Source organism: Chlorocebus sabaeus, chromosome 7 (genome assembly GCF_047675955.1).
Source record: "Chlorocebus sabaeus isolate Y175 chromosome 7, mChlSab1.0.hap1, whole genome shotgun sequence".
In the NCBI taxonomy this organism is placed as follows: domain Eukaryota; kingdom Metazoa; phylum Chordata; class Mammalia; order Primates; family Cercopithecidae; genus Chlorocebus; species Chlorocebus sabaeus.
In genome coordinates, this window is record NC_132910.1 from 105,600,712 (window position 1) to 105,628,241 (window position 27,530).

At 34.0% G+C, this 27,530-nt stretch overlaps 1 protein-coding gene across 3 annotated transcripts in view; it reads left to right on the forward strand.

Annotated features, from left to right (window-relative positions):
* RBM46 (RNA binding motif protein 46) overlaps positions 1 to 27,530 on the forward strand; it is a 49,964-nt gene that overhangs the window by 14,490 nt on the left and 7,944 nt on the right. For 2 of the 3 annotated variants that reach the window (XM_008000061.3, XM_037988026.2), the window contains exons 2-4: positions 1,952 to 2,113; positions 3,029 to 3,496; positions 4,006 to 4,788. In XM_008000061.3, the coding sequence (XP_007998252.1) occupies positions 1,963 to 2,113; positions 3,029 to 3,496; positions 4,006 to 4,788 (1,402 nt within the window). In that variant the 5' untranslated portion in view covers positions 1,952 to 1,962. Of the gene's footprint in view, positions 1 to 1,951; positions 2,114 to 3,028; positions 3,497 to 4,005; positions 4,789 to 26,622; positions 26,683 to 27,530 lie in introns of all 3 variants that reach the window. The other variant, XM_008000062.2, reaches the window with a different exon arrangement.

The window sequence follows — 27,530 nt, forward strand, 5'->3', positions numbered from 1 at the left end:
GTCAGAGCTTAGTAAACGAAGAACCAGGGTTCAGAGTTTTTAGCCAGTCTTTAACCCGAGTCTGCACTTTATAACCCCATGCCAGTCTTTTTATTTTAAGGAAATTAGCTCTTTATGATGTGTTGCAGATCATTTTTTATGTGTAATTTTTTTGACTTAGTTTTTGTGAACTTTTCTTTTTTGCCTTCTAAAGTATTTTTATGTAGTAAAAAAAATCTATTAATGTATTTTTTGGGGGGATTTGTTTATTTCAGACAAGATCTTGCCCTGTTGCCCAGACCAGAGTGCAGTGGTGTGTAGTCACGGCTCACTGCAGCCTCAATCTCCCAGGTACCTTTGAAGCTTTTAAACTGATTTTTTAGAAGGATCTCCCTGAGTTAAAAATTCATAATTTAGTCATTTTCTTCCTTATTTTTGATTTGAAATAGAAGTTTAAATTAAGCAGATACATATTTTATATCACCTTGACAGCATTATGGAGATTTTGTTTGAGGGCAACAAAATTAAAAGTTGGAACAACATTTAGGAACCTAGCACTAATTGAAGTAAGAAATAATTAAGAACAGGCTGTAGGGATGAACAGGAATAGACTGATTTCAAGAAATATTTAGGGCCAGGTGCAGTGGCTCACACTTATAACCTCAACACTTTGGGAGGCCTAGATGGGTGGATTGGTTGAGCTCAGTAGTTTGAGACCAGCCTGGGCAACGTGGTGAAACCCAGTCTCTACACACAACAATAAATACAAATTTAGCTGGGCATGTTGTGCCTGTAGTCCCAGCTACGTGGGGGACTGAGGTGGGAGAATCACTTGAGACCAGGAGGCCAAGGCTGCAGGAGCCACCTTCACACCACTGCACTCTAGCCTGGGTGACAAAGTGAGACTTTTGTCTCAAAAGATGAAATAAATATTTGATAAAGTCTTCAAGTCTTAGTGACTGATGAGCTGTACATCAAAGGACTATGGATAATACCCAGATTTCTGGTTGTGAGAGTTTGGAAGAGAGGAAATAATGTTTGTTGGGGTGCCATTTATTGGTTGAATGGATGAATCATTGAAATGAGGTAAAACAGAAAGGAACAGGTTTGGAAGATAAAATTATACTCAGTTTTTCATATGTTGAATTTGAGGTGCTTTATGAATATCTCATTTTCAACACTTAGGTTCATTGGGCAATTTGATAAATGAGAGTCTTAGCTTAGGAAAGAAAATTGGGCTTAGAGATACTAGGTTTAGGGAAGTACTAAACTCTGTGAGTGCATGAGCTACTTTCTTGCCTTTTTTTTTTTTTTCCTGGGATTACTACATTGGATATAATATAAAAATAGCTTGGAAACAGCTTTAAACACTGTAAAAAGACTGTATGTTTGTAGTGTGTATTATAGGATGTTTTTGTAGCTATATTCATTATCAGAAGAGAGTATTAGTGTCTCTACAGTGGAGTCTGTCGTGAAGGTGGGAGTGGAAAGGATATGTCACCAAGAATCACTACTCTAGAGCAAAAATTCAAATATTTTAAAACTAGGAAGGACTTAAAGGCTACCTAATTTAGCAATGAGAGTTTATAATTTCTGAATATTCAATTTTCATAAAAGCCAACTTGGGGGGACTTCCTGTTCTTAAGGAGACTCTCAGGTAAAGTTGTGACAGAAGATATACCGTATAATTTTGTTTTTCCATTCTTTGTTCCTTTCTCTTTTTCATTGTTTGTATCCCTTTCTTATAGCTTAGGCGTTCTAAAGATACTGCATAATTGGTCAGTGACATCGAAAGAAGTTTCCAAGTTTCCACTGTAGGGAAGAGCTTTGGGGCAGAACCTCAGAGGACAGTGAAGGCTAAACAAATATGCCAGCCACAACTGTCTTTGTTTTGCTGCAACCCAAAGAAATGCCATATAGATTCTTGGTATTCTGTTGTAAACTTAACCAGTGTTATTAAACTTTATTTTAGGAACTGCAACCATGAATGAAGAAAATATAGATGGAACAAATGGATGCAGTAAAGTTCGAACTGGTACTCAGAATGAAGCAGCATTACTTGCTTTGATGGAAAAGACTGGTTACAACATGGTTCAGGAAAATGGACAAAGGAAATTTGGTGGTCCTCCTCCAGGTGTGGATTTGTTAACAGTCTTTTAAATTTAATCTTTAACCTCGTCATGTAGATTCGATGTGTATCCCCACAAGTATTCCAAAAAATAGCTCTCTCCTTGTAACTGCTTTAAGACACTTGTTTTTACTGTTGAGGAGAAAGAGTTAGATTATAAATGTTATTCATGTCTTACCCTTAAATTTTTTCAGCCCTGCTCTTCATCTAAGGAGCAGTTGAGAAAGAAGCTGGGCTAGGTTGAGACAGAAGTCAGGATTGGGAAAGTAGGGAAAAGGGTGCTACTCTAGGTGTTAAAGAGGAGATCATCTGGGGAGGAATTTGAAACAGCACTTAGTAGGCAAGTGGTGTTTAAACTAGAAAACCAAATGAAAACAGGTAAATAGAATGTTTGACTTTTCTACCAATAGCCAGTACAATTCCTTTGCTCGAAACCTTTCAGTTTATCACACTTAAAATAAAAATCTGTCTTCTGGTTACCTCAATGGCTGCAGCACTTACCACTTTCTTCCTTTCTCAAGTACATGTTAACTGTACAGGCTTCCATAATCTATGTTGCTCTGACATGTAAAGCACTTGCTTTTTCTTCTTTCCAAATGCCCTTTTCCCAGATAATCCTCATGGCTCACTCCCTCATTCTATTCAGGTCTGTGCTTAAATCTCATGTACCCAGAGATTTGCCTGACCACTCCCTTGATTTTCTTCATAGCATTTATCACTCACTTGTTATCTCCCTTATGTATTGAATATTGGCTTCATAAGGGAAGGGGCTTTATTTTGTCCACTGTTGTATCACCAATACCTAGAATTGTGAGTGGCACATAGCACAGCAAATTTGTTGAATGAATATATGATTGAATAGTGAGTACAAATATCTGATTCAAATTTGTGTGTCTATTCCTATTCATTTTTATTGTTCAGGTTGGGAAGGTCCACCTCCACCTAGAGGCTGTGAAGTTTTTGTAGGAAAAATACCTCGTGATATGTATGAAGATGAGTTAGTTCCTGTATTTGAAAGAGCTGGGAAGATATATGAATTTCGACTTATGATGGAATTTAGTGGTGAAAATCGAGGTTATGCTTTTGTGATGTACACTACAAAAGAAGAAGCCCAGTTAGCCATCAGAATTCTTAATAATTATGAAATTCGACCAGGGAAGTTTATTGGTGTGTGTGTAAGCTTGGATAATTGTAGGTTATTTATTGGAGCTATTCCCAAGGAAAAGAAGAAAGAAGAAATTTTAGATGAAATGAAGAAAGTTACAGAAGGAGTTGTAGATGTCATTGTTTATCCAAGTGCAACTGATAAGACCAAAAATCGTGGTTTTGCATTTGTGGAATATGAATCTCACAGAGCTGCCGCTATGGCAAGGAGGAAACTAATTCCAGGTAAACTGATTCTTTTAAAGGTTGTTTTTCAGTATTAATCTTTTTACAAATATGGAGAAATGATAGTACATCAGGGATCAATATTATCGATATAAATAATGCCACTTAAAGAGGAGTAAAGAATTGTTTGAGTAATGAAGTAAAATAAATCACATAATTCTAAAAGACAAGAAATCGTTCCTGTAAAATGAGTCCTATTTATGATATTTTTGCTGGATGTATACACTTTGAGCTATTAATTGTTGTTTAATAAAAATCCAAAGGGCAACACTTAATTCTTCTGATAAAGTCTATCTTTGAAGTGTATTTGTTCTATTGACTCTTAAATTACATAGTAAGTTTTAGTTGTTTACTTTAGTAAAAATTTTTGTGTGAATAGGAAACAAATGCTTAACCAAATTTATTGACGTGTGGTTGAGTTTCTGCTTCTCTGGGGAAACAGTTTTACTGAACATCTTTAACTTGTATTCTTTATTTTAATTCTCTTCAAATTATTTTTTTTTTTACAGGAACATTCCAACTATGGGGCCACACCATTCAGGTAGATTGGGCTGACCCAGAGAAAGAAGTGGATGAGGAAACCATGCAGAGAGTTAAAGTTCTTTATGTAAGAAATTTAATGATCTCAACTACAGAGGAAACAATTAAATCAGAATTCAATAAATTTAAGCCTGGTGCAGTTGAACGAGTAAAGAAACTTAGAGATTATGCTTTTGTTCACTTTTTCAACCGAGAAGATGCAGTGGCTGCCATGTCTGTTATGAATGGAAAATGCATTGATGGAGCAAGTATTGAGGTAACACTAGCTAAACCAGTAAATAAAGAAAACACTTGGAGACAGCATCTTAATGGTCAGATGAGTCCAAATTCTGAAAATCTGATTGTGTTTGCTAACAAAGAAGAGAGCCACCCAAAAACTCTAGGCAAGCTGCCAACTCTTCCTGCTCGTCTCAATGGTCAGCATAGCCCAAGTCCGCCTGAAGTTGAAAGATGCACTTACCCTTTTTATCCTGGAACAAAGCTTACTCCGATTAGTATGTATTCTTTAAAATCCAATCATTTTAATTCTGCAGTAATGCATTTGGATTATTACTGCAACAAAAATAATTGGGCACCACCAGAATATTATTTATATTCAACAACAAGTCAAGATGGGAAAGTACTCTTGGTCTATAAGATAGTTATTCCTGCTATTGCAAATGGATCCCAGAGTTACTTCATGCCAGACAAACTCTGTACTACGTTAGAAGATGCAAAGGAACTGGCAGCCCAGTTTACATTACTTCATTTGGGTAAGTTATAAAATATTTTAAACAGTGTAAAATATGAAATTAGGAAATACTGTAGATTGTTTTTCAATTCATTTATTTTGAACTCAACATTAGTGGTAAGTATGTAACATAAATTTTATCTCAATTTTATAAAGTCATAACTTTCTTGAAATTTGTGCCCTGTAAAATCTCCCTACATTTAGCTTTTTTTTGTTTTTTTTTGAGAGGTGGAGTCTCGTTCTGTCACCTAGGCTGTAGTGCAGTGGCACGATCTTGGCTCACTGCAACCTCTGCCTCCTAGGTTCAAGCGATTCTCCTGCCTCAGCCTCCCGCGTAGCTGGGACTACAGGCGCGTGCCACCAGGCCCAGTTAATTTTTTGTATTTTTAGTAGAGACGGGGTTTCACGGTGTTAGCTGGGATGGTCTCAATCTCCTGACCTTGTGATCTGCCCGCCTCAGCCTCCCAAAGTGCTGGGATTACAGGTGTGAGCCACCACGCACAACCTACGTTTAGTTTTTTAAGCGTTACCTAACCTCCGGGAAAACTTGGTTTTGACTTACTACAGTGTCCATAATCCTGTTTTATTAATTTATTGTTTTTTTAATGACTATTCTCAGTTGAAATAAAGATTTTTTTGTGTAAGTTACAGGATATGTTAATTAAACCAATTTATAATAGAGTGTCCCTGTATCTTTGGTGAAGTCTACATAAAGATCTTTTTGAGGGGCAGGGGTAGGGAGTTAGTAAAATCAGTGGGATTTCAGATGGGTAGTGTGCAGACACAGCTTTATGCTCACCAATCTGGAAATTTATATTATCACTCATGAAAGACAAAAAGCATCAGTAAGAGATGTTTGTGACCATTCTCTTTTTTAGCTTCATGTTTTTCAAACAGTAAATTTTCTTTAAAACGTTTGAAGGATAATTATGAAAGGTTTTGCAAAAGCATAAAAAGATATGCTAACTAAATATTTGACATTGTAAAGGAAGAGACATAATATCACTATAGTGTTTTCCTGCTTGCTGTTTTTTACTGTTAGGTTAGCCTCCCCTGCCCCTGCAACCTGTTTATTTTTTTAATGCAGCTATAGATTTTAGTTGATGATTACTTTGTGTCCCAAATAATATTTATTGGAAGAGTAGTGGTTTCCTGAGAATCAGAAATAAAAGAGAAAGATCTTTTGAGGGTTCTCATTGTTTCTTGATTATAATTGTGAAACTCTTCCCTGAAAATTATTTTTTATATGGTTGCAGAACCACAGTACAGAAGCTTATGTGTATTTAAAATTCATACTCTCAAGTTTAAGAGAAAACAAAAGAGAAAAACATTCTCAGAAAGGAGAATAATTTTTATATATTGTTTAAGCTTGCTTATGTACCACTGCCATAGTATTATGATTTGTTTGTTTTTGGGACAGAGTCTTGCTTTGTCACCCAGGCTTGAGTGCGGTGGCGTGATCTCGGCTCACTGCAACCTCTGCCTCCTGGATTCAAGCAATTCTCCTGCCTCAGCCTGCCAAGTAGCTAGGATTACAGGTGCCTGCCACCACACCCAGCCAATGTTTGTATTTTTAGTAGAGACATGGTTTCACCATGTTGGCCAGGCTTGTCTTAAACTCCTGATCTTGGGCGATCCACCCTCCTTGGCCTCCCGAAGTATATTACCAATATTTTTAGGAGATTCTGTTTTGGAGATACCAGCAAAACTTGTGGGACTAAAGGTAGGGTTCCGCTTGAAGACACATTTAAGTAGTGTCCTCAATTATTAGTTTGGAGATATTTGGGGATTTAGCATCATTGAAGCTAATAAATTCTTAGTTCTTATTTCTATTGATGTACAAAATAGAAGCGTTCAATTTACTTTTAATAAAGACCATCTAAGTTAAAGATAAAATTATTAGGTAGATAACAAATAATTCAAATTAAGTTTCTTAGAGAAAAATGGGTCAAAATATTATTTTGGAGTGGGACGTAGTTAATTAGTTGCTGATCAAGTTTCTCCCAAGGATACTTGTGTCTGATCTACCATGCTAATACTGAAAGATTTTAAAAATTTCTAGCCCCCCTCATTCCCTTACACATTTAACTTAAACTTCTAAAATTCTTACAACATAGCCATGTTAGTTTAATTTATGGCAAACTTGTATGTAGACTTTGCCTTTTTTTTTTTTTTTTTTTTTTTTTTTTTTTTGAGATGGAGTCTTGCTCTGTCTCCCAGGCTGGAGTGCGGTGGCTCGATCTCGGCTCACTGGAAGCTCCGCCTCCCGGGTTCCCGCCATTCTCCTGCCTCAGCCTCCCGAGTAGCTGGGACTACAGGTGCCCGCTACCTCGCCCGGCTAATTTTTTTGTATTTTTTTTAGTAGAGATGGGGTTTCACCGTGTTAGCTAGGATGGTCTGGATCTCCTGACCTCGTGATCCACCTGTCTCAGCCTCCCAAAGTGCTGGGATTACAGGCTTGAGCCACCGCGCCCGGCCTGTCTGCCCATTTTATAAAGAAGATTCAGATTCTATATGGAAACAGAGCTTTTAACTCCCTTATTACCATAGTTAACTAGATAACATAAACCTATAGTTCCCTAAGAAAACACCTAATCAGGTACAATATTTTCAACTTAATTATGGTTAATTAGTGATCAAGGTAGCATCAATAAATGAAGTCCTTAGTGGGCACATGCAGATTGCTTTAGTGGTCTATTCCAGATTTTATCAACCTTGTTGTATCAAAGCTAATTTTAATAAAAAGTTGAACAATTTGTATTTTATGTATTTCCTCAATCTGTATTCAGTATCAGAACAGTTAATATAATGTAAGCAAAATTCGTATATAAAAAAAAGATTAAACAAAACCCTAGGTCCTATTTCAGTGGAGTACACAAAGCCTGAGGTCTTGTCTATGGACAGTAACACAGAAATCCTTATGGTGCTTGACTACTTATGTAAGTGAAGATTGTTGAGTTAGAGGCAGGAAAATACATTTAGGCAGCTGAAAAGGAGAAAGAGAATTCAAGGAAGCAAAAGAGCCAGAGATCTGGGGTCTAGGAAACTTTGATCAGAAAACAAATATCAGCCCTTCAGAGATCATTAAAGTAGGGCCAGGAGCTGTAGACAGGGAGAAGTTTCCATGTTGCCACATGGCAGGTTAAGAGTAGATTGAGTGTTGCTAAGCAGTTTTCTGGATCACTTTTTCCCTTTTGTTAATGTTGGAGCCTCTGGGTTTTAAAAGGTTAATGCCTTTCTAGTTACATCATCTTTTAGTTAAAGGTCATAGGGTTTCATCAAATAGCTCAGAGTTGAAATCAATTGGTGGTAGTGGTGTATTCTTGACATCCTGGTAAATACTTACTTAGTCCAAGGATTGAATTGTTTTGAAGTCTTGAGAGGTTATTAGTTCCTAGAGTCTCTCAAACGAAGTTCCTTACCTATTAAGTAATCTTTTGGCTCTATTTTCTTAAATAATTTGAGAAGTCAAATTTTCTAGAGAATGCATTTAACTACTGTTTTTAAGGTATTTTCTTTGGAGATAGTAATTTTTTTAAAGAATTTGCCTCAGTATCCTTATTTTAACCCTTTCAGTTTGATGCTATTTTGAAAATTATTATCCAATCTTAACCTTGATCTTTTACTATTATATTTGATATAAACAGTCATTTTTAAAATTAATATTTCAGATCTCTTTAAGAGTGTACTTTTAGTAGCCACACAGTTTTGGTGTTACCACTTCTGTTTCCCAAGTTTGAAAAATAAAAGAAAATAATTAGGCTTCATTTGCTTAAATGGCCATCATTGCTGTTCTGGGAAAAAAAAAAGTATGTCTTTTTAGGGATAACAGGCATCTACATGAGAACTAGAAGTCATGGAGTTTACTTCTGGTGAGCATTTAGTGATCTTATTAGCATCTCAAAAGTTCTTGGTTTACAGGTCTTTGAAATCAATTTTTAAAATATTTGGTCCTATCTAAAGCATGCTCTATTTTAAGCATAATACCCTTAATAAAAGAAAAGCTGGAAGTTGGGGTTAATGCCAAAATAGAACCTTCCTTATCCTTTTCACTTACTTCAAAATTAGAGACTATCTTCATCTTCATAATGGCAAAGAATGACCTCTCTTATCTCACTGGAAACTCATTACCTAACCAACAGGACAAGAAATTATGTATTTACTGGGTTATTTTTAGGGATCTGTATCTGTAGGATAGTCAATGAGTTTAATGGGTAGAATCCTGATACAGTTTGGACATATGTCCCTGCCAAATCTCATGTTGAAATGTAATCCCCAGTGTTGGAGGTGCAGTCTGGTGGGAGGTGATTGGATCATGGGGGTGGATATCTCATGAACAGTTTAGTACCTTTCCCTTGGTGCTGTCTTCACAATAGTGAATGATTCCTCGCCACATCTGGTTGTTTAAAAGTGTGTAGCAACTTCTTCCTTTCTGTTTCTTGCTCCTGCTCTTGCCATGGGATGTGCCTGCCTCTGCTTCGCCCTCAGCCATGAGTAAAATTTCCCTGAGGCCTTCCCAGTAGCCTAGCGGATTCTGGCACCATGCTTGTAAAGCTTACAGAACTGTGAGCCAATTAAACCTATTTTCTTTATAAATTACCCAGTCTCAGGTATTCCTTTATAGCAATGCAAGAATGATCTAAACCAAATACAGACTTGAGGGTTAGGATAGATAGGTTCTATATTAAATATTTGCTGTATGGAGATACCTTGGATCATTCAGTATCACTTACTTTTAAATAAGTCTTTTCTGTTTTCACAATCTCGTTATCTGTTAGTAATAAAGCAAACCATCAAGGCGAATAGTACTGCTCTTTCTAGAAGTCAACTCTGTTTTGAATCTGGGTCTTTCAGTATTGCCGCTGCTTTTCTTTGGAGGATTCTTTGCATTGTAGAAGTGGAATAAACAAAATCAAGGAGATCAAGGAACGTCCTGGAGAGTTAGAGTTTTGAAGAAGAAAGTCCTGGAGAATACTTAGTGGAAAGAGGAAGGTAGTCTTACCTGCACTGATAATTCACCTTGTTATATAATTTGTTAGCAAATAATTTTAAGCAGGGCATCTCTTCTCTGTTTGTGTAATACTGATACAAGTGGTATTTTTTTCTTACTTGTATGGCTATCTGAAACTTTTTAAAACAGGGATGAAGAACCTGTCACAAACTAACTTGTGCCACTGATTTAATTTCATCTGATTTGTATACTGTCGTTCTGACCATAAATGATTAAGGTTGTTTTTTGTTTTTTACAGGTCTTTTTTGAAAGCCTCTTACATGCTAAGTGTTCTTTCCTAAGCATTCTGGAGCTAAAGATAAATAAAACATTTTTTTGTTGTTGTTGTTTAAGGAGTCACAGTCTAGTGATGAAGGCAGATACACAAATTCTTTGCATAGGTTATTTTGGGAGTACAAGAGGAAAAAGGTATGCTTCCCTGACCTCAGTTGTAGAGTTTGTAGAGTTTGTGGTCAGAGAGGGACACAACGTGAGCAAACTACTCTTAGAAAAATAGCATGGTGGTGGTTTAATGGCAAGTAGTTCTGTATATTGTTTGCTTTGATGATTTCAGTGAGATTTTAGGAAGAATTAAAGGAGTTGAAAAGATGTAAACATTAGTTAATTAAAATTTCATTAGTCTTGTTTCTTAAAACTTTGCATTTTTTTTTTTAGTGCAACTATGTTGGATATGTCTACTTTTTCTCTGAGCAAATATTTTTTTTTCCTAGATGAATCCATCTTGATGTGCATGGACCATTTTGTGTGTGAATGTTCATTTTTACAATATCTTTTGTACTTTTTTCAATATTCATTTTGTAATGGACTTGTATATTGCTTCTTGTATTTGACTTTGAAATGACGTACATCAGTAGAATCTTGCATTTTTTTCTAGTAGTTGAATAGTATTTAGTATATATATTCCAAACATGATAGTCACTGTTAGCTTATCCTTTTATTCAAATGAATCTTTTATTTCTGTTATCACTTGTAAATTTGTTGAAAATTATACTTTTGTGAAAGTATACTATTGTGAGAAGTTTTAATCTGAAAAATATTTGGTGCTTTTTTCTTATGAGCTATTATTATTTCCAGATTGATGGGCAGAAATGCAAAAATAAAAGAATTTCAGATAAAAATATTGCAAACCATTTCTTTGAAATAAAGAGGAACTTTCTCCAGGTTTTTTTTTAACTTAAGAAATAATTCTAGGAGGCACTTAAGCCAAACATGAAATAGTGATTCTATGATATTATAATGGAGTTATAGATTATACATAGAAGAAAAATAATACTTTTCAGAAGAGTATCTTTTTCCAGTTTTAACTACAGCTCTAACTTTGATGATACTATTCAAACTGGTATTTTAAAGAACAAAGGTAATTTGCAAAATTTCTTTTAAAATTCACCTACTTAAATGAGAAATAGGTATCAGGATCAACATTTTACACATTTGTTTTCATATGACCAAGTGGTGAGACCAAAATTCCATTAACTCAACTATGTGTCTTTGACCCTCTGAGAGGGCTTAGTCCTCATGAAAATGTATTTGTATTGCTCTTGAAATTTACTTTTTTTTTTTCCTGAAAGACCATTTGAATGAATATCTAGTATTACTTATAGTTCTCATCTTACTAACACTTGTATTAATGCATCATAAATATTATGGAGTTAGTACAGTGAGAGAAGCAGCTTACTAGAATAATAATTACTAGAATAAAAGTATAAGAATTAAGAATCCTTTCTCAGCCATCGAGAAACTGTGTGACCTTAGAATGGCAAATGAATTGTTTCGTCATTGGACTTCAATGTCCTCGGATCTAAAATATCAGCATTTTATTTAGTAAGTTTTAAGGAATCTTTTTTCTAAGAAGATTATGGTTTCATTTAAAATATGGTCAAAAATCCTATGTAGAACCAAAAGTAATACTTTAAAATATTTTATGTCTGCAGAGATACATATTTGAGTTCAAATAGTTTAAAACCAAGAGCTGCTTTTGCAAGAAATAATCCATCAGTTTAATATCCCTTCCTTTATAGAATTAAAAGCTTATGCCTACCTATTTCACAGCAGAACAGCTGGACCAAAAAAAAAAAGATTCAGTCAGTCAACTGTTTTATTTGCATGATGACATGTAATTGTTTTTCGGTTATTTTCTTCTCTGAATTTGCTAACCAATTACTATAGCCAAAAGCAAGGTTTTTATAAAACACGGCAACTACTTAAAAGTTTGGAAATAGTTTTCTTTTTGTAACAGAGGATCTAGGAAAATAATGATGTGTATCAAAACATGCCATGTGGGGAGTATCTGTCCCATAGTTAGGTTTATTAACTGTTGAAAGTGATCCTTTGTATTTTATTTACTTCATAAATCTATATAATCATGCTTGATTCTTTACCCTGTAACTTCTTAATGTCTTTGGTTAATACAGTCCTAAAATACTCCTTCTAATAAACTAGTTTTAATAGCAGCTACTGCTGTATTAATCTGTCTGATTTTATTTAATTCATATTTTAAAAAATGGTTTTAAAAATTTCCCTTTATATCAGATGACATTAGAAATTGTGTGTATATGTTCCATTCTTAAATGTTAGTAGCAGTTCATAATTCTGCCACATGATGTCCCTAAATACAGATTTTTTAATGTGGCTTTAAAAGAAATTTTAATGTTACATTGATTTTTAGCTCCTCTTTTTCTTACCTTTCTTTTTTTTTAGAATCAGAAAAATCTCTGTGAAACGCTCTACTTAGTCTTCTTCAGCCTATCATGCCCTTATCTCTGCTTCTTGTTTAATATTTAGTAGACAATAATTTTTTATGCTATAGCAGTGTAATTAAGTGAATGGACTCGTGAATAAGGAGACAGAAAATGTAGAATGATGGTTTCACTGTGACGAATTTATTTTGTGCTTTAAACTACTTTAAAATTCAGTGTTTCTTCCAGGCCTTTTAGGTAAAATCAAAAATAGTATCTTCCCTTACTAGTTAATATCTGATAGTTCATCAATCTCAGAGCATTTCGTCCTCTTTCCAAGACCTGGTAGGTAGTACATTACCTCCAAGAATGGTTCACTTTCCTGTGAAACTTCAAAATAGTAGGACAAAAATTAAAAATCTTAGTATCCCCAAATAATTAGAAGCTTTAAATCACCAGAATATTAATAACTCCTTGATTTTCATGCTCCTTAAAGTGATAGTATTTGGTCAGAGATGTATTAATGACATGTGGGTTCTTATTTGTCTTATATATAGCAAGTAACATTTGAGCTCTAAGAATGGATTGCATATGAAATTTTATGTACACAGTAGTTCATATTTTAAGAAAATAATTTGGGTAACTAAATAAATTTAGTTTGCCTATGTATTGCTTTGATTCAGTAAATATAATCGTTATACTACACTAATAGTGTTATCAGCTCTACTATAATTCTGTTTATAACTTTGGATTAAAAAGTATATAGGAGCACAATCATCAGAAAACATCTATGTCTTACAGTTGTATTGCTTGGTAATTTGGTGTGTGTACTTTGTTACTATTCTTCCGTGTTTAAACAGTATACCTTGATTTCTGTACACAAATTCAAGGGATTGGCACTTATTTAAATAAAAATGTAAACCATGATGTAAAACTCCAGTTTCTTTTAATAGAGTAGATAAATCTTTGTTGACCTATGCTTTGCTTTTTCTTTTGTGCAGTTTGATTGTCCTTCCATTCATTATGTGGTCTAAGTATGTTTTTATTAGTTACTTTTCTTTTTTGTACTTTTCTTTAATCCTGTTTTGTATGTGGATTTTTGTAAAACTGAAGCCCATTTACCTAATTTTTTTCTTGTTAACTTTGTTTCAGCAATACATAGTTTCAGTCTGCTTGTTTACTGACCAGATTATGGGGTAAATGAATATTCACAAAATTTGAAGCATATGTGCCATATATGTAGATGGCTTTTTTTTTTTCCTGCTGCTGCCCAGTTAATTTTTGGTCCAAGGGTGACCAAATCTGTAGCTACGAATTTATGAAAGTATTGGAAAATTTGGGGCACAGAATTTATAAGGTTCCAGGTGAGCCATTATCAATCTTTGCAAGACAGGTTAAGGTTGTATTCAGAGCTATAAATAATTCAAGCAGTGAAATGCTGGTTCATTTAAAGGCGTTTCATCTGCATGTATGTGTGTACATGTGTTTCCTTGAGAGAATAAGAATCGCTTAGGGGATTCCTTGGTGTGAACTTAGGTGTGTGTATCAAGTATAGAAACAGTGATTATACCAGAACATTGAAAGATTACTTCTTTTCGCTTAATTAAAGGGAAAGAGGCGATACTAAGCAAAATATGATTGCTTTCACTGTGTAGGCACTCACTTAGTTTCAGAGAGGGATTTACAAATGAGATAGTAATGATTTTCTCTTTATTGCTTAATATTTTCCCTATTTTACTTAGTAGATAGACTTAAGATTTTTAAGTTATTGAAATACCTGTATGTATGTGTGACTCTGCTATTTCTCACTAATACACTGGTGTTCTAAAACTCACTTCTATTGATTTTTAAAAATCTTTACATTTTATTTTATTTATGTATTATTTTTATTGTGATTTATGCTCCAAGCAGGGAGTTGCTACATTAGCTAATGTGGTTTGGGAGAAGGATGGACAGGGTTTTCATCAATCCTCTGAGGCCTTGGAAAGCAGTTTCATGATGTCACATGCTTTCATTCGAATTAATACATTGGAGAATTATTTCATTGCCTTTAGATTTAATCAGTATTTTTCTGTAATGATTCTTTATTTTTTTATTCTGAAATTCTTTATAATGAATTTTCTTTGACAAAAACTTCTATAATCAACTCCCAAATATTTAGATAGCAGGCATGAATAAATGGAAGTGAAATAATCTGAATTTAGTTAGCTTATTTAATTGTTTATCCTAGAATGCTCTTTAAATATATGGTATATTGATTCTAGAAATTTACACAAATTCAATACAAAACCCAGCTTAGGAAAAGTTGGAAAGATGTTCACTTTCTCCTCCACTCAATTTCTTATCCTGCAGAGATGACATTGTTTCATACTGATGCAGTGTACTTACCTAAGTATTATATTAGTTGCCCTCTGTCTTTTCTTCATCCTTTTTACTGGTAAGGGTAGATTATTCACTTTCATTCCTGCCTTATTCCACAGAAGATTTGAGGTGACTCCTTAAAAATATGTAAAATACAAAAGGATTCAGATTTTAAATTGAAGACGTTGAGACAATTGGAAATTATGATTAGGAAAATAAAGCCAGGCAAAACCAAACAATAGGTTGTTTAGGGATAGACGATTATGAGGTAAAACCATAAAAATGCCGGGGAATTACTAACGTTTAAAAGTTACTACTTGGAGGGAGAAATTGGAAAGGATTCAGAGGGACTTCTGAGGTATTGATAATTTCCTTTTCCTAAACCTGGGTGATGGGTACATGTTTTCATTTTTTTTAGTTATGTAAGGCATACACATCTATATTGTTTATATATTTCTCTGTTTGTATATTTCATTATTAAATTGGGAAAGAATGAAAGCCAGCCAAGGGTGAGAACTTGTGTTATTTTGTCAAAATTGATTAAGAGTCTTTCTACTCTAGAGATTCTCAAATTAATATAACTCAAGGTAAAATAGGAAAGTTACATAGTATCAAGACTAAATAATTTTATTCTACTCGGACTGTTTGGAATGTTTTGTTTGCTTATGGGCACCACAATTTAATTCAACCTTGACAACTAGGGTGAGCTTGAAAACTCCCTAATATGTAATAGGACAGTGAACAACTGAAATATTTGGAGCTGTTCAGTGTGTAAATACTAATACTCACAGAGGAAATGTGATTGCAGTTTTCAAATGTTTGAAGTGCTCACACATGGAAAAAAGACTTTAGTCTTTATCTTTGGAGCTCCAGGAAGTGGTATTAAGTCTAAAAGAGCAAAGTTTTAAGGAGGTAGATTATGGCTTAATGTAAGTCAGAACTATCTGAGCCTTTCAGCTACTAAAAATTCTGTATTCCTCTCAGTACAAAATAACAAAAATAATTTTTTAAACATTTATTTTAAATCTGTGAAATATATGGCAGAAGGAAAGAGTCTTTACTAGACTATATTAGCTCAGAATTATGTTCCCTAATACCACTTGAAATATAATGACCTTGCCATTTTCAAGCCCTCTGAGAAATTTACCTTTTGCAAACTGTGATTTAAGAAAGTTTGGTTTGGAAATTTTTATTCTCATAAGAATATCCCTTTTGCTGGCCAGGTGCGGTGGCTCAAGCCTGTAATCCCAGCACTTTGGGAGGCCGAGACGGGCGGATCACGAGGTCAGGAGATCGAGACCATCCTGGGAACATGGTGAAACCCCGTCTCTACTAAAAAAAAGGAAAAAAAAAACTAGCCGGGTGAGGTGGCAGGCGCCTGTAGTCCCAGCTACTCGGGAGGCTGAGGCAGGAGAATGGCGTGAACCCGGGAGGCGGGGCTTGCAGTGAGCTGAGATCTGGCCACTGCACTTCCGCCTGGGCGACAGAGTGAGACTCCGTCTCAAAAAAAAAAAAAAAAAAAAAAAAAAAGAATATCCCTTTTGCTTATTCATTCCTTTAGGCTTCTACACTCGTGTTTAGTTTATTAACTGGTAGATGGCTGATTGTTAAATCTTGTTAAAATGTGTTCCTTCAACAAATACCCAGTGCTGTTTTGTGTAAAGTTATAAGGATCACTCTAGTGAATTAGACACAGTTGCTGCTTTCATAGACCTTACATTCTATTGAGACCAATATTGAGTTAGAGTGCTGATAAATGCGCTGAAGTAGTACAGGGTGTTATGAGAACATACAATTGGGTGACCTGACCTAAACTGGTAGGGGGGGTCAGGAAATGGTACATTGGACTTTCTTTCAGGAAAAGGAAATTAAGTACTGTGGCATAGCATATAGACAGCATAGGAAAAAAGATTATGGCATTTGGAGCCAAATTTCCTGGGTTCACATTCTAGCTTCACTACTTACTTGGAAAAGTTACTTCTCTGTCCTTCAGTTCCATCATTGTAAAATAGGAATGATGATAACAGTATTTATCTCATAGGGTAATTACATGTATTAAATGAGTTAAAATTGTAAAGGGCCCAGAACATTCCCTTTTATATATATTAAGTACCATGTAAATGATGAAGAATAATTATTCAGAAAACAAATCCAAGACACCACTTTCCAATCATATATGATATAAATATTAGAAATAATAATAGTTAAGATTCTTTGAACACTTATTATGTGTGAGATTTTGTGCTAAATGCCTTTACATGATGTATTCTTACAGTTCTTTGTGGTAGATAGGGTGTGTGTGTGTGTGTGTGTGTGTGTGTGTGACGGAGTCTCGCTTTGTCACCCTGGCTGGAGTGCAGTGGTGCGATCTTGGCTCATTGCAACCTCCGCCTCCCAAGTTCAAGCAATTCTCCTGCTTCAGCCTCCCGAGTAGCTGGGATTACCGGCATGTACCACGATGCCTGGCTAATTTTTGTATTTTTAGTAGAGATGGAGTTTCCCTGTGTTGGCCAGGCTGGTTATGAATTCCTGACCTCAAGTGATCCACCTGCCTCAGCCTCCCAAAGTGCTAGGATTATAGGCGTGAGCCAACATGTCTGGCCTGTGGATTTTAATGTTGACAATTCTTATTTTTTTTAACAAACAGGTATGTTTTAATTAAACAGGTATGTTTTAATTAAACAGGTATGTTAAATAATTTGCCCAAGATCCTAGTTAGCTTAAGAGGCTGTGCTCTTAACTGCTATCCTTTGTAAATTCACATGATTCCAATGGAAAACTGGTTTTTGCCTAATATTAAACATTGGATAACAGACAGTGGACTTGTGAAATATTATTGGCAAATTATGTTTCTGTAAGGTAAAATACAATGAGATGGGCTTTCGGTCCCACCTTACCTTTTTTCCAGAGACTATTTTGGCTTTAGGAAACCTACAGGCCCATGTACCAGACCCCACTCCATTGTAGTGTTGACCTGAGACATCTAGTTGAACTCTGAGTTATTCTGAGTTAGAAAAATCTTGTAAACATATCTCGTTTACAAGGTAGCTTCATGATTTTTACATGTACCCTACGATCAGCATTGCCAACCAATGAATGGCATGTGTCAAGGTGGCAGATGATATATGTCTTTCCCCCATTCAGATTCTAGACAGAACATCAAACAGGCAAAGTTTGTTTATATCTATTTCCTGGTCCCCTGTTACTTGGTACTTATTTTACTCTGATTATATTCAAAATATCCCAATACGTAGTTTAGCCATATAATTTATCAGTCCAATATGTTTATACTTTTTCATTGTTACTTCCTTGGTCAGGAACTTATCATGGCTCTTATTGAAGTATAATCAAATACTCTGAACTCCACATTCTCCTGTTCAGAATGCTCTACTGTTTAGCCCCCACTTAACCTAACCATAGCTTACATTTCCTGCTGTGATCATCTGAATTTGCCATGCTCATTGGTAGGTCTAGGCCCTTCCTATTGCTGTGCACTGTGCTTAGAATATTCTGCTTATCCTCATCTACTTTTATATTAAGCTTTTATTGGACACAGGAACCCAAAATGACTTTTTCTTTATGATATTACTCAATAATTTTTAAATTTTTATTTACCCTTAACATTGTTCATCCATCAGTATATATAAAACCAGTGGACTTTGTACATGTATGATTTGTTGTTATTCCCTGCATTATATGGAGGAGTACTGTCTCCTTTAGTACTCAGCATATGGTGCTTTTCAAATAAGTTTAAGCAATCTACATAAAAGATAAAGTTTCCAAGGAAAGATACATTTGGGCTGTGCTTTGAGCAAAAAGAAGAAAAGATTGGTAAAGAAATAATATGAGATAGGAAGTTGACAGGTATAAACACGGGCACGGTTAAATTATGAATGGTGGTTGATGGGCTGAAATACCTGTATATACGTCACCAAAGTAAAAATTATCAGTATATAATTTTTAACATGCTCATGTGGAGGTTTCAAAATAGTAGAAACCCTTAAACAAATGATAATACAAATAAAACATACCAAAATGTATGGAACGCAAGGCCGGGCGCAGTGGCTCACACCTGTAATCCCAGCACTTTGGTAGGCCAAGGTGGGCAGATCACCTGAGGTCTGGAGTTGGAGACGAGCCTGGGCAACATGGTGAAACCCTGTCCTACTAAAAATACAAAAATCAGCTGGGTGTGGTGGTGCACACCTGTAATCCCAGCTACTTGGGAGGCTGAGGCAGGAGAATTGCTTGAACCCAGGAGATGGAGGTTGCAGTGAGCTGAGATCTCGTCACTGCACTCCAGTGTTACTTAACTTCTCTGTCCTTCAGTTCCATCATTTGTAAAATAGGAATGATGATAACAGTATTTATCTCATAGGATAATTACATGTATTAAATGAGTTAAAATTGTAAAAGGCCCAGAATATTCCCTTTTCAATAAACCCTTGAAATATAGACTGGGTTTGGATGATTTTATATTGGATATGTGTATATTTTTTATATATATATATATATATATAAAATATATATGTATATAAATTTGTATAGTGGAATAGGAGATTTAGGTTGTAATTGTTATTTTTAAACCCTCTGAGAAAATCTTTGTCTTTTTATCAACCAAATATAGTATAGAATATAAGGATTTATGTTATGTGCAATTTTTAAATTTCTTTTAAAATTCATTATATAATCCACAGTTATATCTAGCATAATCTATTTCGTTTGATCAAGGCTTCACAAATAGGAAATGTCAATCACTTATTGTATGTTATTTCTAATTTTTTATTACTAGCATTATACTTTTATATTCTTCTACACAGGTGTAGACTGAGAAGATGGTGGTGTTCCTTTCAGTTTAGTTTCCTAAAGACAGGAAAAAACCTTGAAAATTCGGGGTGCTAATATAGCAGGCTTATTTGGAATACATTGGAATCCTGTGCACTCAGTTATTTTCTGTCTTCAAAGAAGAAATAGTATGACATATCTGAGAGTCTGAAAATAATTTTTATCTTTCATATCATTTACTTTAAAATTTATGTGGAATTTTCTCTCAAACTAAAGACCAGTAAAGTCTTCTTTAAAGATATAGAATATGCTTTTGTAATTAGTTTTCATTGACTTTTAAAACTTCGTCACATCTTTGTAGAACAAGTCATCTATCTGCAATGTTGTTTTCTTGAAAATAATGAAAATTAAGAGCCTACTTAGATTTTTACTTAGTTTTCGCTTATTTTGGCCCTTATTCCTACATAACTTCTAGAAAACTAAATATAAAACATTTAATGATTCCCATTTTACAGAGAGGTGGTAAAGATGTTGACTCTGATATTTGAAGTTTAGTGTATCCTATTCTTATTCTCCACTTTTTGACATGCCTTTTCTTTCCCCTAGTCTCTTTCTTATTGTCTTGCTTACTAAATAATCACTTCTGAAATAATTTCTCAGAATATATTCATTGACAGTTGTTGGTTTTTAAAAAGGGATGACACAAATAAGATGGTAAATTAAATTGGGTGAAAGTACCAGTAAGTAGCAACCTTGCATTTGACACTAAATTGAGACTCTGCTGATAAGTTTTTGCTTTTGTTGTGGGAATTATCACCATCTCTTCTATATGCTGACAGATATTTAATTCTTATACACTGGTAATTTAAATCCCAGCATTTTTCCTGTTAAATTTGATTTCATTCAAACCAAAGATTAACAAAGCTAATTCTAAAACTCCAGGTGGTAGATAGTGAAGGCATTACTAAGAAAAGAATTATTCTGTATTTAATAATATTTCTATGTAGCATCTGTACTGAGAATCATTATAGTTTTTAAATTTGTCTGAATCATATGTGCTCTAGTTTGGTAGTAACTATAAAGTGATTTTATATTTTATCATAATTATACATTATCAACTTCTCCTTTATGTATATCACTGGCAGGTTTTTATATCCCCCCCTTTTTAAAAATAAAACTCCTTAAGCTGTAACATTACACACTACAAACAGAAAAGTGCACAGATAATGAGTGTAAATTCAGTAAATTACCATGAGGGACTATGTCTGTATAACTCACCACCAAGGTAAAGATATAAAATATCAACACTCCAAAAGACTCTTTTTTTTTTTTTTTTTTTTTTTTTTTTTTTTTTTTTTTTTGAGACGGAGTCTCGCTCTGTCGCCCAGACTGGAGTATAGTGGCACTATCTCAGCTCACTGCAAACTCCACCTCCCGGATTCGTGCCATTTCCTGCCTCAGCATCCTGAGTAGCTGTGACTACAGGTGCCTGCCACCACGCCTAGCTTATTTATTTATTTATTTATTTATTTATTTATTTATTTTTGTATATTTGGTAGAGACGGGCTTTTACCGTGTTAGCCAGGATGGTCTCGATCTCTGGACCTCGTGATCTGCCTGCCTCAGCCTCCCAAAGTGCTGGAATTACAGACTTAAGCCACTGTGCCCGGCCTGAAAAGACTCATGTGTTCTCCAGACATTACTTTCCTTCCTGCTCAAAGGAGGCCACTCCTCTGACTTATTCTGTGTATTTTTGAAACTTATATAACATTTTATATCATCTTGTCTGGCTGCTTTTTAACATGTTTGTGAGATCGATTCATTCTGTTTCATGTAGCAGTACTGTTCATTTGCTCTCATTGATGCCAGTGTTTCATCGGAATGTTATATATAACTTGCTGTCTTTGTTGGTGAAAATACAAAGAACTATCAGTTTGGGGCTGTTTGAATAATGACACTAAAGATTCTTGAACATAGTGTTTTTGGTGCTCATTTGCACACATTCCTATTGAATATATAGGAGTGAAAGTGGTGTGGGTCATGTTTTTTAAACTGTAGTAAATAGGGCCAAATAGTTTTCCAAAGTAAGTATACTGATTTACACTTTACTAGCAGTAAATGGGAGTTCCAGTTGTTTCACATTCTTGCCAACACTTACGGTATCAGTCTTTTACATTTTGAATATTCTGATTAGTGTATATTTCTTATTGAGATTGTAATTTTTATATAATGATAACTTACGATATTGATCATCTTAGGAGGGTTATAGGGCATTACACTATTGTATTGGTGAAGTATCTTTCTTGTTCAAGTCTTCCTCATTCTATTGGTTTGTCTGTTTTTTACTTTATTACTTAATATACAAGTCCTTTATTGAATATATTTTTAAAATATCTTGATCTACTCTATGACTTACCTGTTTATTCAGGTATGTTTTGAAACATAGAAGTTTTTAATTTTAATATGATTCAGTTGATCAATCTTACTAGTGCCATTTGCATCCTGCTTAGAAAACCTTTACTCACCGCAGGGTCATGAAATATTTTCTGTATTATCTTTTAGAAACTTTCTATCATCTAAATTTAGTGACAATACAAAGTATCACTCCCCCCCCCCCCGCCGCCTATGAATATTCACTTAACACCATTTTTTGAAGACTTGCCATTTTCCCATGACTCTGCAGTGCCACCTTAACATAAATCAAGTATGTATATATACACTGCCTTCTAATACACACATACATATATGACTTATTCTGGATATTAACATTCTGTTTCATTGATCTGTTTGTTTTTGCACCGATACCATATTGTCTTAATTCTGTAACTTTATATTTTGCAAATAATATTTTCTCACTTATTTTTTCTTCTTCACAATTATCTTGAATTTTCTCAGCCCTTGAATTTCCATATGAATTTTAGAATCAGCTTGTAACTTTATACCCCAAATAACAGAATTGAATCTGTAGATCAATTTGGGAACAATAACATTTTTATAGTATTGGGTCTTCTGATGCATGAACATGATACCTGTCTTCATTTACCTAGACTTTTAAAAAATTTGCTCTTTCAGTAGTTTACTGTTTGAATGTCTTCTACATCTTTCTCCAGACTTGTACCTAGTTTTAGTTTTTCATAATGTCATCATAAAAAATAACTTATCTTAATTTCAGTTTCTAATTGTTCCTGCTTTATGTGAAAATTTGTTTTTAATATAGTGGATAAAACTAGTTGTTTGTGTCAAATAGTTTGACTCTACAGTAATTTTTCTGCATACACTTTTATCAACTAAATGTAAAGATCTTTTTGTTCCTTTCCATCCTTTATACATTTCTTTTTTTCTCTTGCCTTACTGCACTGGCTAGAACTACTTTTTCAACATTGAATACAAATGATGATAGGAACCATCCTTATAAACTTTCAATATTTCTCCATTAAGATATGGCGTGTGTTGTAGCTTTTATTGTAGAAGCCCTTTATCACTTAAGATATTCTCTTTTATTCCTGCTTTGTACGTGTTTTTATCATGAATTGGTAATGAATTTTGTCAAATATTTTTTGCATCTAGTTAATTACATCATTTTTGTCTTTTATTCTTTTAATGCAACACGTTGCATTGATTGATATTTGAATGTTACATCAATCTTATTTCTGAAGTAAACTCAATTTGGTCATGGTACATTATACTTTTTATATATTGCTAAAATTTATTCGGTATTTCCTTTAGGATTTTTACATCTCTGTTCATTAATGAGATTGGCTCATTCTTTTCCTCATAAAAATAGTTGGGAAATGTTTTAAATTTCACTGTTCTCTGTAAGAATTTATGTAAGATTGGTGTTACATCTTTTTTTGAATATGTGGAATATTATTTACGAAACCATCTTAGTTTAGAGTTTTTAGCCCTGTTTTATTAAGGCTACCAATATCCTAAGTATGGTTAGAGCTGCATCCCATACATTTTCTTTTTCTTTTTCTTTTTTTGGCACTGGGTCTCACTCTGTCACCCAGGCTAGAGTACAGTGGCGTGATCGTGGCTAACTGCAACCTCCGCCTCCTGGGTTCAAGCAGTTCTCCTGCCTCAGCCTCCCAAGTAGCTGGGATTACAGGTGTGCACCACCACACCCAGCTGATTTTTGTATTTTTAGTAAAGACAGGTTTTACCATGTTGCCCAGGCTCGTCTCCAACTCCAGACCTCAGGTGATCTACCCACCTTGGCCTCCCAAAGTGCTGGGATTACAGGTGTGAGCCACTGCACCTGGCCTTGCGTTCCATACATTTTGATATGTTTTATTTGTATTATCATTTGTTTAAAAATATTTTCTCTTTTATATTTTGATTTATTCTTGAACCTTCAATATTAATTTCTAAATATACATTTAATGTCTTTACCAACATGCTAGGGATTAAGTCTCTCATTTTTCTGTTTGCATTCTGTTTTCTTTGCTTGTTCTGTATTACTTTTCTTATTTCTTGCCTTTTTTTAAACATAGTGTTTATTTTGACTTTCTTTCCTTTAGTTATATTAATTATACAGTCTTTAATCTCTTAGTCATTACTCTATAGATGCCAACATGCATTCCTAACTTACTAAAGTCTAATATTAATTAGTATTTTATCACATCCCAGACAATACAAGGAACTTAGTACACTTTGACTTTTTTCATTTCTTTTACAATTTATGTAGTGTCATTGGTACTTACATATATTTTGAACCTTATACATTTAAAACCCCACAATACCCAATATAATAAAAATACCTAGCTATAACTGTTTTTAGACTTAATATACATTGATATTGATTTACACATTTATCATTTCCTTTGCCCTCTGTTTCTTCCATCTCTAAGCTTCCACTAGAATTGTGTGTTTATTCTACCTAAAGAATACTTATTCATATTTTCTTTTGTGTGGATATGCTCATGACAGATTATCTCAATTTTTGTTTGTCTGAATGTATTCTTAGTTCACCTGCCGTTTGAAAGGGTATTTTTGCTAGGCCAGCAGTTATTTTACTTCAGCCCTTTGCAGTTATTTTACTTCAGCCCTTTGCAGTTATTTTACTTCAGCCCTTTGCAATTATGATTCCACTGTCCTTTAGCTTCTATTATTTCTCTTGGGAAATCTGTTGTTGATCAGCTTGTTGCTCCTTTGAACATAAATTGTGCCATCATTCCCTGTACCCAGCTACTTTTAGTATTTTTATCTATGATTTTCAGAAGTTTTATATTATGGATGTGACTTTTGTATAGTCTTCTTAGTTTTCATCTTGCTTGGTACTTCTGGAGTCTAGGTTAATGTATTAGTAAGTTCTATGTTACTGTGTTTTCAAATACTGCATTTGTTCATTTTCTCTCTTCTTTCTTTATGGTAATCCAACTCTACTTATGTTAAACCTTTTTATTGTAACCTGTATATTGATTATATTTCTTCTGTATTGTCCATCCTTTTGTATGTTCAGCCTGTATATTTTCTTACCTGTTTTCTGGTTTGTAATTTTTTCATCTGTAAAGAATTTAAAAGGTTTATCATAAGAACCATTCACTTAGATTCATTTTTCAGTTCTAGAATTCCGTTTGAGTCTCTTATATGATTTCTACTTTCTTCCAAAAATGTTAGTCTTTTATTTTCTTGAGTGTATTAGACATTGTTATTTCAATACTCATTTCTGATCTAAATACCCTGTGGATCTGTTACTGTTGTCTGCTGTTTCTGTTGGTTTTAGGTGATACTGATTTACCTCCTTGTATGACTAGTTATTTTTTATTCAATACCAGATATTGTGTATGAAAATTGTAGAGACAATTTGAAGGCTAGCATGATGTTATATTTATTCATAGAAGATTTATTTTGGCTTCAGAAAGGTGGCCAAAGGACTGACAAACCCAGATTGCTTTAATCTAGGCAGGGATTGAAGTTAAATTCAGTCTCTGTTAAAGTTTGTCTGTTTCTGGTTCATTTTTCCTCAGTTCCAGTCATTCCTTGTTAGTAGCTCTTTAATTCTCATTTTAGTCTTCCTAGCTTCATTTGTCTCTTGGCATCTTCTGTTAATCCCCGAAAGGGAGCTTTTGGGGATTGGCCAACCCTTCCAGGGGTAATGCACCTCCCAAAGAGGTGCACATACCTTTAGGTTTTCTACTTGTCTGAGATCACAGCCCCATAATTCGTCACTGTCTTGGTTCTCAGTGACTTCAAACAGATGTTTTTGATTTTCATAGTTTCTTATATTTTCTAGTTCTTACCAAGAGGTTTGATTAATGTTACCTAGTTCATCATGTAAAAACAGAAGAAATTGTGACTGTTTTTATACTGAATTATAATCTTTAGATGGTTATTTTAAAATCTAGTTTTCTATAGATTATCAGACATTTTTCATTTGTTTATACTTTTATACACAATTTCTTAGCATAGATTTGGATATACATCCATAACAGAAAGCTTTAAGGCATATGAAGAGATAACCACTAAAATAGATGGATGCCCACAGTTGTACTGTATATGACCAAATTAGATTTCAAGTAGATAAAATTTAGCTGTTAGGAAGAAAGATTTAAGTTTAGTATTATTTTGGCTATCTATCTTTTTTAAGACAGCAAGGAAATGCTGTTTCATATGTAAAATAACTACACCTTATACAGCATTTCTATTTCCCAAACTTGCTTAGATTCTTTGGCTTTCTACTTATCAGAAATTGGGTGATCTCATTTATTTTTAAAGTCTCTTCTTTATCTTAGCAGGGTAGTAATATTTAGAAAGATAAACGATAATTTGTTTAGTAAGATAATTTTTTTTCCGATAATGTATTACTCATAATTTTCATTCATATATCAAAATATTCTTCTCTTTGTTCATCTTTGTAGAACTCCAGAAATAACTATTTGCCCCTTACTTCTTTTTCTGTAAACTTGTTTTTTTATTTACTGATCAAAAGGTTTTTAACTAAAATCAAGGATTCCATGCACTTCCAAGATAAGGATAACATCAATCTAAAGACTCAATTATTTTCTGTCTTCACTGCTTACAGACAGGGAACACAATCTCTTCAGCCTGGACCTGTGTAGAAGAATTTGGAGAAAATAAACAGGTAAGAGTTTATTAGGTAAAAGTCTCTTAGGAATATTATGTAATATAGTTAGTTGTCAGAAAACCAGTTGTAAATTGTTCTTTATAATGAAACTAATGAAACTTTATGAAGTATTTTGTGTAATAGCCTTGTTAATTATAGACTCATTAAGCATATGTTTTAAAAAGCTAAAGTGATTTCTGTATTTCAGGTCTTCTCAAAACATTTAACATGCTAGTATATCTTGAACCACTAAGATGGTAAACAGTATTATAAATTGGATATATTTGGAGTTAGTGTGTTATTTATAGATTATCCAAGTATTTCTCAAAAGTATCTGAAAATAGGACTCTCTTGTTTTTCAACCTTAAACCCAAATCTTATTGCAACAATTTGGAATAAAAGTTGTTTTACTAAGACTTAGTGTTTAGTTTATTCAACAAGGTACTTCTTGAGGAAGACGAGTTTTAGTAAGAAGTTAAAAGATAGCTTGTTATTTGAGTCAGGATTATTACTTTACCAAGTCTTTTTTTACATGTAGAGGGAAAAGAATGTGGTGTGTTCTAGGATATAATTCATGTACTACTACATCTGTGTCCTTGAGTTAAGTTAACTTGACCTTTTTGTGCTTCACTTCCTCATTAACAAAGGGGATAATAATAGTACTTACAAGTCTGTTATGTGGATTCAGTTGTACTAATTTTGTGTGATTATTTTTATCACTTAATATGTGATAAATAGTGGCCATTACAATTAATATAATCTGTTCTCAGACTCAGAGAAATGCTTGTTATACTGGAGACTTAAAATTTTATTTTTAAAAGATCTTAATCTTAGCATAAAAATTCAAATAAGTGATGCCAGTCCTA